General features: G+C 39.8%; 1 protein-coding gene across 1 annotated transcript; it reads left to right on the forward strand.

The window, feature by feature from the left end:
* Positions 1–445: 445 nt before the first annotated feature.
* On the forward strand, positions 446–14393 carry LOC118412580. Its single transcript, XM_035815529.1, has 2 exons — positions 446–831; positions 10518–14393. The coding sequence occupies exon 2, from the start codon at positions 10566–10568 to the stop codon at positions 12381–12383; it is 1818 nt and encodes a 605-aa protein (XP_035671422.1). The 5' UTR covers positions 446–831; positions 10518–10565; the 3' UTR covers positions 12384–14393.
* The last annotated feature ends 1496 nt before the right edge of the window (positions 14394–15889 follow it).

Raw genomic sequence — 15889 nt, forward strand, 5'->3', positions numbered from 1 at the left:
ACATGTGGCTCATCCCTTACAAATGACTCTAGTAACGAATAATTTGGCAAAACAGAGATACATGTTTTGTCTCTCCTTGGCCTACAACGGAGATGTTAATTAGTCATGTAACAAATTGCTGCAACGTCGAGGTAGTATTTTACGTTGACATGGTGAGAGAAAATAGGGCTGCCTTATCTTATCATTATGCACCAGGTAGGCTGTTTCTTTCAATGCTTGGGCGAGATGAGCTACGCAGTATGAGATAATTGTGCTCACTAACTCAGCTAGGACTTAGTATTAGCTTTGCAGAAATGAATTAAATTGCACGTGACTAAGCGGACTACATTTCTACTTCGCTCATGATTGGTGCCTGCCAGTGTCCCGGAATTGAAAACGCTCCTAATTATGTATTCTCGGTAGAGACAGCCGGCTTCGCGTAAACATTATACGCCGTCAGTCGCTGCCGCCGCCGTCATCTAGCTACTCTATCTGATGTATACCGGCGCGGTGCAAAAACTACAGTGTGTGTGATATTAGCCACAGTCGCGGTCAGCACAACGCAGCCACCATGGGGATGCTTCGGGGGTTGCTTTTAGCCGAATCCATTCCATGCTAGAGCTCTCCGTATAGGTGGAACACACACAAATACAGAAGGGAAAGCATATATTAGGGTGACCGGTATCTCAGGTTGCTATATGAGGCCAAGCTGGTGGTTGAGCAGTTTTACACACACGGAAGAGCGCGGGGACGTGCCCAGCGTGTGAGCAGCTCAGCTACAGCGGTGTAAACTACCTATGGCGCTAAGACAGCACGTCTAAGCAACCCGGACAAGAGAGCAACACCCCATCGGTAAGCTCTCAGATTCATGTGCATGCTTATACATACCATACAGTTTGCTATTGTGACTTATGCTTGTTTATGAAAGGAATGCATTTGAATGTGCAAAATACCATACACATAATGCGCATGTAACAATTTGGTTTGTTAGCAAAATACTTGGAAAAAACATTGTGAGAAGATCTTCCATATTTTGAATATTTTAGAAAGGAGAAAGGATGTTAATGGTAATTTACGATCATTTCTATTTGTTGGCATATATGACAAATGACGTATGATAAATTTGCACTTTTAATTCATTTCAACCGTTCAGCTTTGATTAACAGCAGTATCATTATTAATACCCAGCAAGGTGTTTTGAAGAACAACTCCACTCATCTTGTTTCAGTACATGCGTTACAATTTGCTGCCATATAACATGTTAGCTCTTCTGCATCGTTGAGTTTTAAGAATGGTCTCCCACGCGACATCTGTCTGGTGATATTGCTACAGACAGACATATCACGTCATGTATCGATATCCCAGATGCAGTTTCCTATATGGCCACATGGGTCAACGGGCTGTATGGCCATGTCTAATCACATATGGCTATTCATTTTCTGATATCAGGCACCTCCCTTACTCGAAAAATATATCATGTTCGATTACAGTGTAACAAATTGCCCCTGTGTCTGAAGAAGTGACCTTGATCTGCCATGACCTAATTGCATACAAATCATACTGCAAAACGCACGTCGTGGCTGTCTCTGATAGCTAACGATTGTAACTCAGGGCGACGAGCTTTCATTTGTTAATCAACATGGAAAGGTGCAAGACACAGTGGTGAACTCCAGCAATCTGCCACTGTTAGCATTACTACTGCAAAATTGAAATTAAAACTGACGATGATAAATGCAAGCGCACTAATGAATAATTTTACGGCAGTTGAGTTGAATGTGCAGATGGAAGAAAAATGTCGCCTGTATAAGGTTGTCTTCATTAATGCCTAACGAAGCCCTAGAAGATGATCAGAGAGAGTAGGTAATTTGACTTTGGGCTGAGTGGGTTTATTAATTCCGCGACTTCACATACATGACAGCCCACTGTGTTGAGATGGACCGGTGTATCGATTGTGTGTCCCTTGTGTCGATCTAACACGTTAGCTCAGATCATCACCCACTCGATTAAGGACGTAATAAATACAGTTAGCGTGTGGGGCAGTTGGCAGTTCGTCGTAGTTAATGAAAGGCGGTATATATCCATTTTGCTACCAGCTGCAACGCTTACAACTGATTTGCAAAGATTTGGAATATACAGTATTGGCCACATTACTAAGACGAAATGATAAGATTATGCTAAAGACAGCAAAATTTTTGTGGTGAGTTTGGGTTCCAATACAATTGCACAACTGTAAATATCTTTCAAGATTTCATTGTTGTTGTAGGCTTACCATATGTTTTACTGCTTGGCATATATATATATTTATATGATTGACTCAGCCAGACAGCTACCCATCAAATTTGTATTGCATCAGACCTAAAGCCCAGGGTCTCCCCCAGGCATGATATCTGTGGTCATGCAATATTACGCAACAATGATATGGTTGTTTTGCGTTGTAATGATACATTATGCTTGGAGATGTATATATTGAACTGTCCCTGATCATTAAATATGCAATAATGTACTATTCTTTTCTTCTTGTCTATATTCTTGGGTCCAAATTGTCATTGCTTTCTCTGCAAGAATTGCATTTTCAATAGCTATTCATGTCTTTGTGACCATAAAAATTGAAAGCAATTAGTGTTCCAAAATTGTAGCCCTGCATTTAATACGGATGCACAAGGTGGCAGAAATAGCATTACATGCAAATAGCGTTATACCCCCCCCCCCCCCCCTTCCACACAACACAGCACTACGTTTAAAGATTCAGATCATGCTCACTACCTGGCCATGGGATAACACGGCATGCTAAAGTCCTGTGGGGTTTGTGGATGTGAACTGTGGTATTTAGATAAGATGGTCCTGGCAGAGTGATCTATTTGACACAAGGTCCATCACCTGGTAGATTATTGTTTACATGAATATGATAGTGTTGTAAGGAGTGTATATTTTGTTTTAATGACTTCTACAAGGTAACTCAGATATTTTCTTTTCTAATCTATCCTTTCCATAGCCACTTCTCATATAGCTAGGTTGCTTCTAGATGCTGACTTTTTTATATACCATGTAAAATGTACACAATCTCATAACTGTAGTTTGATGTGTTAGTTCTCTAGACAATTGCAAAGCATTGACTGTGGTCTTGTTCATGTAAATAATGTTTGCAGCTTTGAAGAATGTATCCTGATAAGATTGCATTTCATCCTTATCACAGTTCATGCGTTTTATCTCAGCCATACTTCACGTCTCTACACCCACGCATTGCGTGCATTACATCACTCCACTTGCCACTCTGATATATAGCGCTACCTCACGTAACTTTACAATCCTCCCATGCTAATTGCTAAACTAATCCACTGAAGGGTTGGAATGACTTGTAACATTCATCATATTCCTGTTCGTGCACGAGGGAATGTAAAAAAACACTCAAGTATATATCATAAATCTTCATTTTAGCAAGCTTAACATTTAATACATCGCTTTACAATAAGAAAGCCATCTATTTTAGTTACTGCATTCGTATTCCCAAAATATACGTTATTTTCCAACTGAAAATAAGCGAAAATTCTTTCTCTTAAGCTGCATGATTCCTCGCATGGAATTAGGATTGCAACAATTTACAAACACATGTGCGTGTATAACATTATGTATCACTTCGATGAACGTCACTGTGCTACATAGCCATTCGATACACAACCCTAATGTATCTAATCATTTATCAAATGAATCACTTATCTTTGGTATCATGCATGACTTCCTCTAATAGATTGTTAATTGCAAGATCGATGGGGAGGAATTGAATTTTTTGACGTGGCCAATCTGGTCTATGTAATGAAGAATTTTTCATCCCCAAAAGATTGGACGTTGACGTCGATTGATACGCAGAAGACGCAGTTCGTTCCCCGGTAAGGAGGTTCCCATGCATCCGCCAGGGGTACTGTTTTTGGTTGTGTATTGTGTGCTCACACCAATACCTAAAGATGCTTTGGTAGATTTGCATGAAATTCGCTATATGAGTAGTTGTTGAGAGATATCAAAGAGAAATGCTGGTTTTGGGCTCCCTAGCAACATTTTCAGGTACTGCAGCATTGCTGGTCGACGCCCACATTTGAATCATTGTGTTGTAGTCCATGGGCAACTAGTCATTGGCGACAGCCGTTCCTGAGTAGTAACCCTTCATGATAGATACATGTAGATAGTGTTAAGCTGATTCCTGGCCCCTTTCACTTAGGGATATTATAAAGACACTGACACACACACATCTCACGAGTCAGTCCCGCACGTGTGTATTCACTCAAGGTCGCTCCACACAGCACATTCCAGACCCGGACTGTTCCATTCGTGAGGGGGGTAAACTATCCTAAACTAAGAAAACTAACAAATAGCTGGGTCTTATTAAGGAATTAGGGAAGCGGAGAACCATTTTAGATACAGTGAAAAAGATATTATGCCTTAAAGTACACAAGGAATTTATATAAGGCTGTAGATTTTAGAATTTCGATTACTTAGCTAGATGATGATGATGATATAACACACATAAATTGATTAGATCTATTTATCCTGCGACTTTTTATACTTCTGTCACATCAATATTGTAAACATATTGCTCTGCTTGGCGTCCAATAATTTCCAACGAGAGCACAGGAGCATAACCCACACTAAGTCTTATGAAATTATATCTCCTTTTAAGTTTGTATTGAGAAACCTGAAAAGGATACAATGCTTCCACAGACCATGCATGGCTTGTTCATAACCATTTGCTTTAAATGCTCATAAATGTGAAGTGGCCACTGTGTTGTACGAAAAACACAATTATATCTAATTCATTAATATTCACACTGTTTTAAACATAAATAAAAGTAAAGCTATGTTTGCATATTCTTACGATAGTAGCATTGTCCCTCGAATCCAGGCGAGTTATAGGGGAGATTGGAATCCAGGAGGATTCGGAATCCTCCTAGGGGAGATTGGAATTCCAATCTCCCCTAGGGGAGATCAGAATTCCAATCTCCCCTAGGAGAATCTGGAATCCTCCTAGGGGAGATCGGAATTCCAATCTCCCCTAGGGGAGATTAGAATTCTTCTGGAGTTCTAGTGGGATTCCAATCTCTCCTAGGAGAGATTGGAATTCTACCAGGATAATCTTTGAATCTACCATGAATGGATTCGAAGTTTCAAACAATGCAACAAAGGATTTATAATTATTTCTAAGAATAAATCATCATATCTTATGCTTTATATCTAACACTTATCATTTTTGCTGACAATCTAAGGTTAAGAATACTTCTCTATAGTGTAAAATAGCACATTATCCTATACTATAGCTCATTAAACATCACATTTTCAAACATTTAGTAATAGAGGAGAATCCAGAATTCTACCAGGACAATCTTTGATGTTACCAATAATCAGAGTGGATGAAATTGTTTTGGAAAGTAGACTGAATCATTTGAGTCACTAACTCATAATTATATAATGGTATGCCAATGTCACCAATATGTAAATTAGCACATTTGCATATGCCATTATAAGTTAGTGACTCCATACTTTAGAGGTCATATTCCGATCAAAGCCTGCAGTTCAAAATTTGGCAAAATTAACAGTTATTGAGTACATTTCAACAGTCAGACTTCAGTGTAGTTAACATTGACATTGCAGTAGAACGACAGAAGAATTCCAATGTCCCCTAGGGGAATCTGGAATGCCCCTAGGGGAGACTGGAAATACAGAAGAATTCCAATTTCCCCTAGGGGAGATTAGAATTCCAATCTCCCCTAGGGGGATTCAGAATCCTCCTAGGGGAGATTGGAATTCTGATCTCCCCTAGGGGAGATTGGAATTCCAATCTCCCCTAGGAGGATTCCGAATCCCCCTGGATTCCAATCTCCCCTGTGACATATATACACATTAAAGCCATCATAAACAATATTTACTAACTGAAGGTTTAGCGAAACAACGTGTCAGACAACGTACCGAAGGATCCCTTCGTTTCTGACATGTCTGAATGACGAGCGTTTCCAGTGAAGGTGATCGACTGCAGGCTTATCCCAGCTTAACTCTCTCCTGCGTCGTGGTTTGTTGTAATTGAACTCATATCTAAAGAGCCACAATAATGGTTCTGAGGGATAGACCTGTCGAACGTTTGTCAAGTTTCCATCTTTCTTACCGAGTGTGCATTTAATCGACGGTACACTCAAGAGGCTGCTTCATTTATTCAACAAACGAAGGGTGAAAAACAACGTTTGAGGTGAATGGTGATGGATAGGGCAAATATATAAGCATGGATTTTCAGCCTTTGCTGTTGTCGTTGTATTCGACATAACGAGGCAAAACTTAGCAGCAGCATTTTTCTTGATAGTTTTTTTTTATTCAGGTCTACTACAAATCAACTTGGGAGCATAATCTCTCTAGACCTTACTCTATAAATGGCCGTGGTGTTCACATTGGTAGAGAAATAACTTAGACAATTTAGCAAGTCCAAGGAATTAAATAGCAGTTCAGCAGGGGGGTACTTCCCTATAGCTCTACCCAAGGTACAGCTAACTCAAGGTACTGTGTTATCAAAATACAATATATTTAATGAGAAAAACTGTAATGTCAATTTTGTTCTGTGTATTTTTGTGTCCGATTGCATCGTTCATACACGTACTATAACACATTTACAGTGCACATTGTCTTTAAGGACGGGGAGTGCTGTTTTGCGATTTTCAGCAGGCATGGGTATGGTATCTATTGCCTGGGAAGATCGCCTTAGCACACATTAACCTTTGACATTAGATACCTGCAGTGGCCCATGTTGGTGCATACATTGTGTAAATGTGGGTTCATTTGCATAATTTCTGATACAGTATAAACGCGATGAAATGAAATCTATAACATTTCACGCATGAGAGAGAAGGCCATCAATTGAAATAATCTATGCTAGTTACGGCCATATTGTAATAATTGATAAGACAAGATAATTCAAGAAATTAACAAAAGCTGTATTGGATCTTCGGAATCTCATTGAAAACTGCTATATTACAACACATAACATATTTTCTTAACATTTGGTTGAAACAAAATTCAAACATCTTTTTTTTAAATTTTTTTCCTTTGTAATGCAGTCTGTTTTCCATTCAAAGTTGAATCAGAAGAGCGTGGCTGATGCATGCAATCGTTTGAACTTCAATTGCCTCTGAAATGATCAATTTGACCCCTTGGAAATGCCCTTTGCACTTTTGAACCTGACGTGAACATTTCAGAGGCTTTTTATGGTATGACATTTTTTCTTTTGTCAAATGGTACAGCTGCGCTCCCACAAATGGTATTATCTAAATGACTTTTTTACCAGTTACACATGCGCATAAGAATCCACTTGACAGGGTAGGTCAAGGCCTTGGGACTTTCACTCTTATAATCTATTACCTTCGGAAGGAGGTTTACCTCCACCGAGGGTACTGTTTGTGGACGTGGTTGTTTGCACTCGTAATTCAAGATCCTTTTGTCGGGTATTTTCAGAGTCATGAAGAAACATTCTGGGATTCGGGGCCCCGTGGTATTTTTAGGTACTGCTCCCCCTTTCTGAGAGTAATTTAGTACAGTCCAGAGATAGCTGGCCTGCCGAACGCCATACGAATGGCCATTAATGGGCGAGGGATGGCTGGGATTATTAGAAGGGAAGGATCACTAAATTATTCGATGGCTATTATGAAAATTTCATAAAAAATTACATGCATTTCTTTAAGACCTTTCTGTATATGGCTGAAATATACTCTATCTATATACTAAATATAATCCCGTTACTAGCATTTGGTGTTTCAGAATGATGCATCTTAAAATCACTATAACTCATGGTTTTTTTGTCATGATATGTTATGGATATTGCTTTTTTCAGTGAGGGTTTATGCTTCGCAACTATTAGGTAAAGACTAAGTTGAGCCCTCGTGGTTAGGATCGGTTTTCTAAGAACCCGAGGGTTCGCATCCCCGACAGGACATTGTGCTCTTGGAAAAAAACATATACTTATTTTTGCTCACTCTACGTAAAAGATGAAGTAAGCCCTTCCCTGTAGGAGTGGATCAGATACGTCCGTCTGGATATGGAGATCGTACGTACATATAGTATTATCCTTTAGTACAAACCTCGTGTGCTTATCTATGCGGCCGTTTACGGAAGATGCCGCACAAACTACAAAGAAACAACAAGGGCTTCAGTAAGTTTTAAATACAGTCGTGGACTTTTATCTCTGTTTTGGATATTACTGTCTCTTGGGACGGGGTTTTATTTTGTAGAATCTAGCAATATAATTGTTAATTTTTGTATCAATGGTAGCTATGTAACAACACTTTCGAGTTAGGTAAAAGCGTAGAGAGGCTTCATGTAACCATTGTTGTCCTGTTCAGGACGTTACAAGTCCTTGCCAGATGCCCTATACTCTGTGGAGTAAAAATCATCATGATGGTAGGCCTAATAGGGTTTGTTGATCTTTTTCTATCCTCAAATCCAATTTCGGTCTTATTGTACCTGATGATAAGATGCTCTTTAAGAGGCTGTTAAAATGGTGGAAATACATGAAGTGTGATACTAAGAGAGGAACAATGCCTTTCTACTCCAATAGTTGTGCAAATGCAATAAAAATAATGTTGACACTTGATAAGCCCTCTGACTGATTGCGTCCTGACATTTTGTGTATACAATGTCAGCATACATTTAGTAATATGTCTGTTTTTCGCAGCATACTGCCTAGCAATTTACATGTTCCCCTGTAGAAGATAAGAATTCTCGGATCGATCATGTTGAGTTTAATGGAAAACAACAGTGCAGCCATTTCACTTTGTTATTTTGACCTTGCTGCAAACGAAAGGAATGGAGAATGGAATTGAAATTGTTCGACCGTGAAATGGAATTTGTTCACAAAATGACACTCTTTCTCCTTGTTTTCAATCTCACTGATGTTAAATATTGCAGTTTTTGTTGATATTTGATAATTTTGCACACTACCATCGGTTATTTCTGTATGTTGAATTGTGTTTGTAATCATTTGGCGATTTTGACATTCAAATAGATGTTTGGCAAAATCTTTGAGTAACGTAAAGGTACCTATTGCCGTGCGGTACCTATTGTTGTCTAGTTTGGGTAATGTTGGGACTGATTGACATCGAGATAATACCACAATGTCCATTGTAACCGTGATCGATACAGCTAAGGTTTCTCTAGTCGGTGAAATTGTCATTGAAGGTTGTCGGTGAAGACATAGCGGCTGGTTTAGAAACGTCAGGAAGCTTACAGCGCCAACTGGCATGACTCTATCAGTTACCGCCACATGAGGTAGATGTATTATTCTCAGGATGCCGGCGACATTATGAAAGGCGACGTTGTAAATCATGAGCAAAATTGATGAAGATGTATTTTGCCATGTCGAGCCCTTACATTAGATTGATTGCTCCATGTCCATGTAACTGAAAATATCGACAAAACATTCATTTCGTTGGTAGATCAAAGTATAACTTCCAACGGTGACAGAGAGAAAATCGTTCAATATACAACTTGAGATTGAAACACATGGTCCTTCAGCAGGATTTCTATGACTCCCTTGGGCGTTTCCAAAGACCAACCAATTAAAGATCTCTATTCGTCACATGTAGGCTCCTGTCGTCTGGAAACTGCGCGTCGGTACCTAGAATTGCCCTGTTATATGCAGTAGATTTTATCTATAAACTGCATTCTAACGCAGTGAAAATAATAAACTGTTACATTGTACGTAGTGTTGGTAGTCTTTTTTTTGTCTTTTTGTTTCTGGGGAGTAAACAGCTTGTAGACGTACATGTATTTATGTACGGATGGATGATAAGTCGTCGACCAAGTACGCTAATTTCTACAGATGAAATGTGCGCAAGAATAAGAATGTCCAGCATTTCTAATGGATTAAATGATCGGCCTATGCTATATGTTTTATGTAAACGTTGTATGTTAGAATTAAAATGACTAATTTTTGTTGTGTTCATTCCCTTTGCTACATAGTCTCAGCAGGGTATATGACTGCAATTTTCCCCACTGTCTACAGATATCTAAGCTCTAGACATAAGATCACTTCGTTCCCACTTCTGAAAGGTCCCCTCAATGCAGCAGGTAGACAATTTGTTTCCAGCTGCGACCATGTATGCTGGGAAGATTATGTTTAATCAGATTAGAGAAATCAAATAAGCGCCAGTACTACTTTATTACAATTCGGGGCCACTCTATCTTGATCTAAATTGACCACATGTGACCATACCTACTGAAAACACCCGTACTTTGTAGACCCGACGATTTATCAAGAACATTTATCAAGTTGAGTTGACCTGAATGTGTCACGGGCAGATCTGTCTTAGAAGATAAAGCGCAGTATCAATAGGCTATGCGTCCCAACTCCAAGAAAAATTATCACTATTAAATGTGGTTCTGTTATCCCATGTTCTAGTGCTAATATTTCCAATATTCGACGTAAATCTGCAACTATTTATTACTCATAATTCATAAAATACCGTCTGTATAGGATTCTTTAATCATTTACCGATTTCTTTGCATTTTGCTTTTAGGCGGTGAGGAAATCAGACTGATGAGTCATATCTAAAGATCGACAAGACATGGAGTCTCCGTCTATTCGCCTTCCTTCGGAGCAAATTGCTTCCTCAAGAAGAAGATTCGACCACTTGGTGGATGTCCAGTCTGCATGGGCGACGCCAGCTGCATCGAACACGACCGGCTCATCGACTATGGCTGAAACGAGACCAATCACTCGGGCCAGCTCTGACTGGATGATAACACTCCTCAAAACATCCTCACAACGTCAACCTGTATTCAAAGACTTTTCCGGTGAATTCAGGGTGATTTCTCGCTTCAACAGTGACGGACATTTCTTGAATGTTGACAGAAATCTGTCTTACGTAGACCTGTTGTCTAGTGCAATGAAGACTCTTGACGTAAAAGCTGCATCTATGAACATGACGAAGATTAAAAATGGCTCCCCGCCAAGAGGAAAATGCGAACCCTCTCTCAGCTCGGAAAGAACAGAGGAATCAAGGACACTGCATATGATAGAAAAAGGAGTTGAATGTAACATTGCTGACTTTATACTGCCTATGGCGAGAAACGAAAAGGCGACCAGCACAGGCAGCCTACACAAGATTTCTAGCATGTCGCCCCAAAGATCACTTCCCAAAGCATGTGCTTGCCAACCATCTTTGAGAGATGATTGCTCAAAACGCGAAACAGCTGCACCTTACCAGAATACCTCGGGCACAAAGACACCTGTTGGTATTTCAAACATTAGCATTAGACATGATACAGCTGTTGGAATAGATTTGACTGATGGATCATTCCATTCAAAGACAGCTGAGACGGTAGATGAAGGAATACTGGGTAGCGATGGGAATGACACCCATGCTCGAAGAAAAGACGAAGAAGTGCCATCGCTAGTGAAGATGAAAGAATTTCGAAACAGACGCCAGACAAGTGATGTCTCTGAGTATGATAAAGCTTATGAGTCTTTGCTGGGAAGACAACCAGCTCAAAGTAAGGAAAGGCACATATCTCATGGTGAAGCTGAAAAACAAGATAGCGGGCCGTCGCGAGGATCAATCCACTCTTTTCGAACAAGACTATCGACAGATGTGTCATGCGACTTGGAAGATCCTTTCGACTTGTCAAGTGCACAATCCCCCACGATGAAAGAAATTCGAGAAGACACGGACAGAAAGTTTGAACGCTGGATCAAGAAGACCTCCAAGCGGGACAGTAGCAAAAGCGGAAAGTCATCGCGAAACACGTCCGCGAGTAGCGGCAAGTCGGCCTCCTCACGGCACGCGTCTGCATCCAGTACCGCGGGCACTTTGCCGGACGAGCGTTGTGAAATAGTTAAAGGCAGTCTTGTCAAAACAGTGTCAGAAGGAGTGCCTCGCCTTAAAAGTGTCAAACGTGAGGAGGACATGCTGCTTACAGGACATCATGAAAAAGTCCAAGACTTAATAGAGAAGGCAATGACCTCATCTTCATCTACGATCAAGGACAAGTCTAAAGTATCCCCGGTAAACAAATCATCCAGTGTTGGAGATATGGAGGACAGTGAGAGCAAGATTTCCCATTTGTTTCCCAAGGTTGTTGTCGGACAAAACCTGGAAGTGCCAAAGGAATCTCAGGATCCCAGAAGAAAATCGATCGTGGAAGATGTTGTATTCGACGAGACAGGGATGACGTGGGGGATCTACGGGGCTGAGCTGGACGCAGAAACACTCGGGGATGCGATACAGAAGCATCTGGAGCTGCGGATCAAACAGCTACAAGATCAGTCAAAGGAGCGGGCTATGTCGATAGATATCGAGAGAAGGCAGTCCCGTTCAGAAAGGCCTACACGCTGGTTCTGCCCACTTTGCCCATTCCTTTGCCTCAAAAGCAAAGAAACGTGAGTTAAGATAGTGACCAGAACCATACTTGTAGTGAGTATGAAATCATGTGTGAGACAGAAGGTATATGAGTAGCTTTTCTTCAATCAGCCAAAATACTTTTGCCATAATTGTAATCATAACCATCATAGTGCATTCTTTTTCGAACGATGAGCGTTGAGAAGAATGCTCTATATTTGAAATTATGTGATTTGTTTTTAAAATTGAGCTATTTATACGTATCCGTATAAAGGGCGATGGGATCTTTTTTTCAAATCTATTAAAAAGAAAATTTGTCTTTTTCACGTTGGTATCAAAGTCAGTACATCCAGATTGTCAATGGCGTGAATGTTTAGTCTACAATATTGTACGAGTTAGACAATGTAAGTGACCTTGTTGAAGCAAATGTTTTAATGTCAGTCAAAAAAGCCAACTGCGGAATCGTATGTCCGATGTCAAATGTAACTTCTAATAGGGTATACGTACTCCAAGATTTGGCCATATTCAAGAAGGTATATCCGTTGTAATCGTCATTCCCTAACATATATCAGTGACATTTGTAGGTAATATTGACGGTTGCCGATATCATGTACCTGAGAAGCACTAGCAGTGTGTTGACAGTCTACATTCAATCTGGCAGTAAGGCCATGTTGATTTGATTAATATGACATCCTCCGGAAATGCCAAAACTGATGGGGCGGGCAACGAAAGAAAAGCTTATCATAAAAAACAAAAAAACATTGCCTTCATTATGAGATATAAGTAAGCATTAAGGTTATACGGATACACACACACAGAGTATGGTATACCGAACTATCCAAAATTCTTTGTTCTTTCACATATTCTTCTTTACCTTGGAATGTACTTTGACATTCTACATGATTAATATATGTTCCCTATTTTTGCAGACTACGCCATATATTTGATCATTTTGCAGCTGCTACGATTTACAGTATTGTTGAAAACGGCCGAATAATGATGCGCAAGGTGGATGCCATCCATATAATCAAACTTACATGGCCTAAGTGGTTCAGAGGTCTTGAAGGATATCAGGTGTTCTTTCATCTTAACATAAAAAAGATCAATAGAAGTATAAGTGCCTGTGGACCTTTCTTACCCTTTGTAGTAGTACAATCTTGTTCTGGGAAAATATTCATTGAAAGCGTGTTGGCTCTCAAATAAACCGTTTACTCTGAACCTCAAAGGAATAGTAAAGATAAATCTTTGTTGTGGTACGTTTGCTAATCTCCCGAGTCGTTTCCTGTACCATCCGTTATGACGTCACGTAAGCAGTACACGTTCTGGAATATAGAACTTGTCTTGGCAAGAATTGTTGTATGCCCCTGTATGACTTTGTTTCTCATCATTTTCCAACGACAAAGAAAGTGCATTTCCAATGCTAGCTTAATCACAATCCGTCAAATACTCTTACTTTCAACTTACCAGAAGACTATGAACACATCATAGTCACAAATCTAAATTTATGCTTATCAAGATGCACAGTTATCGATTTTCTTTAAGATTGTCGGATTGTTTCGTTTTATATATTATTGCTATTTGCACTGACACCAGAGAAAAACAAACACCATAATCCAGCCACTGAAAAAAAAAACAGAACGAAAGAAGAGTAACAGCTTTGATGTTTGAGCGAAAGTTCCTTTGAGACGGTATTCAACATTTTAAGATATTCAAACGCTATCCGTACTCAAAGAATTGCGCTTTAAGTCGATCAAACTTCAGCAGGATCAGTGGACTGGTCGAAACCCTGTTGGGTATCTGTTTACTTTGTGTACGGAAATAGAGTTTAAATTTCTTTCAGCTATGATGTTTTAGAATGAAGTTATTGTGTTTGTCAGCTCCACACATGTACACAGCATCAGAATTGAATTTGTGCACTTGACATATCATAGGCTTATTGTACACGGCATTTCCCCATGGAGTGCATGAATTTGTTATATAACGTTTGATGTTAAGTATACTGTCAGCTTGAATATATGAAGTTATCAATTATGTTGTTAAATATTACGAACACCGGAAGAACTAGAAAGGCCGACATTTGCTTGGGTGCAAATACAGCATATTTCAGCCATACCCATTCCCACGCAACATTGGACTGTTCCAAGTCACCCCTGCGCAAAAATGCAATATTTAATGTAAGTTATCCCCAAAAGAGAACTAATATTGTGAATTGATTCCATGTCAAAACAGAGCTTGCCCAATATGCCCCGGGCCCATATGGAAGAATATAATCTTCCACAGGAGCGCCTATGCATAACTGATTGGTTTTTAGAATCGCGGCAGCTCCTATTTTTCCGAGAGTGAAAAAAAAACGCATCTTCCATTCAGAAGATTTTCGTCATGAAATTACATGACGCCATTCAACAATTTCCACTTCGATAACTAGGTCTAAGTACCGTCATAATCTCCTTGTGATGTGGGTGCATTTATTATTGCAGTGAACTTTTTTTTAAGCAAGTAGGGCATACGTTTTAATAATTGTCAGGTGCAGGTACTGTGTAGTAGGAGTGTTGTTGTTTTTTTCAAGCTAAAAACTTCAATCTTCTTCTTGTTTTGTATGAGCCATTACATAAACGGAGACGTCTCGAAATTTTACAAGAATTTTACCACCCTGTCGCTTCATTTCTTTTCTGAAAAATCCCAGGACGAACAAGTTAACTTGATTTGGCTTTATCTATATATTTCATTTTCCTTCGAATTCTTTGTTAAGTATATGCCCCTGCATACCACTGTTAAATTGTTTTACTTTGTATGCAATCAGCCATCGGACGTAATCTTGTCTGAGTGTTATAATTTCCTGCTCGTAGCGTGCGAGACCTGGAGGATAGGTGTTTCTACTTTGTTCGGGGGTTTCTTTTCGGAGGTCAGTGGTGATACTCTGGTATTGAGAGTGTTTTATTGGGCTCAAACTCTGGCAGTTTAAAGTTACTTACAATTTGAATGTACAAAGTTTACGTCAAAAAAGAACAACAACAACACTAGAAGTACCTACATTTGTTCGGGGAAAAATACATGCATTCTCGCCACTGTCAAACTTACGTATCAAAACTAAACGCAAGCCGTCCAATTTTCCCTGTCCAAATCTGCCGAAAATGATTGATAGTGCCATGCGGAATGTTGGTAAATTCATCGACACTAACGTTCAATGCACGCGTACCGTCCGCTACCGCTCAAATGACCCTGTCTGAACTCCAAATCCTCGCAAACTACAATTTCAAACCCGGCAAAGGGGACCATATGGCCACAGTAAGGCTGTAATATGCATCTGTTTGTGTATATACGGGATTGCAAGGCCCCGCTTATGAATATTAACTAGCATTCGCCTTTCTCGTCGCTGATTGGCTGGCGTCCATAAAGTAATTATCTCTCGCTCTCCCCAGACCGCTGGCACCTGGCACGTGTGGGCTCTGGGGTCACTGGAGTTCACGGCAGGAAGCCGAAAGAAAACCAATTTCCCCTCAGAAAAGCGCTGAAATTAAGCATTTTAAAGTAGTTTATGCCCAAAATTTTAC

Source organism: Branchiostoma floridae, chromosome 3, assembly GCF_000003815.2.
Source record: "Branchiostoma floridae strain S238N-H82 chromosome 3, Bfl_VNyyK, whole genome shotgun sequence".
Taxonomy (NCBI): Eukaryota; Metazoa; Chordata; class Leptocardii; order Amphioxiformes; family Branchiostomatidae; genus Branchiostoma; species Branchiostoma floridae.

Coding starts and splice junctions, on each gene's coding strand:
- LOC118412580 (XM_035815529.1), top strand. CDS start 10,566: ATGGAGTCTCCGTCTATTCGCCTTCCTTCGGAGCAAATTGCTTCCTCA.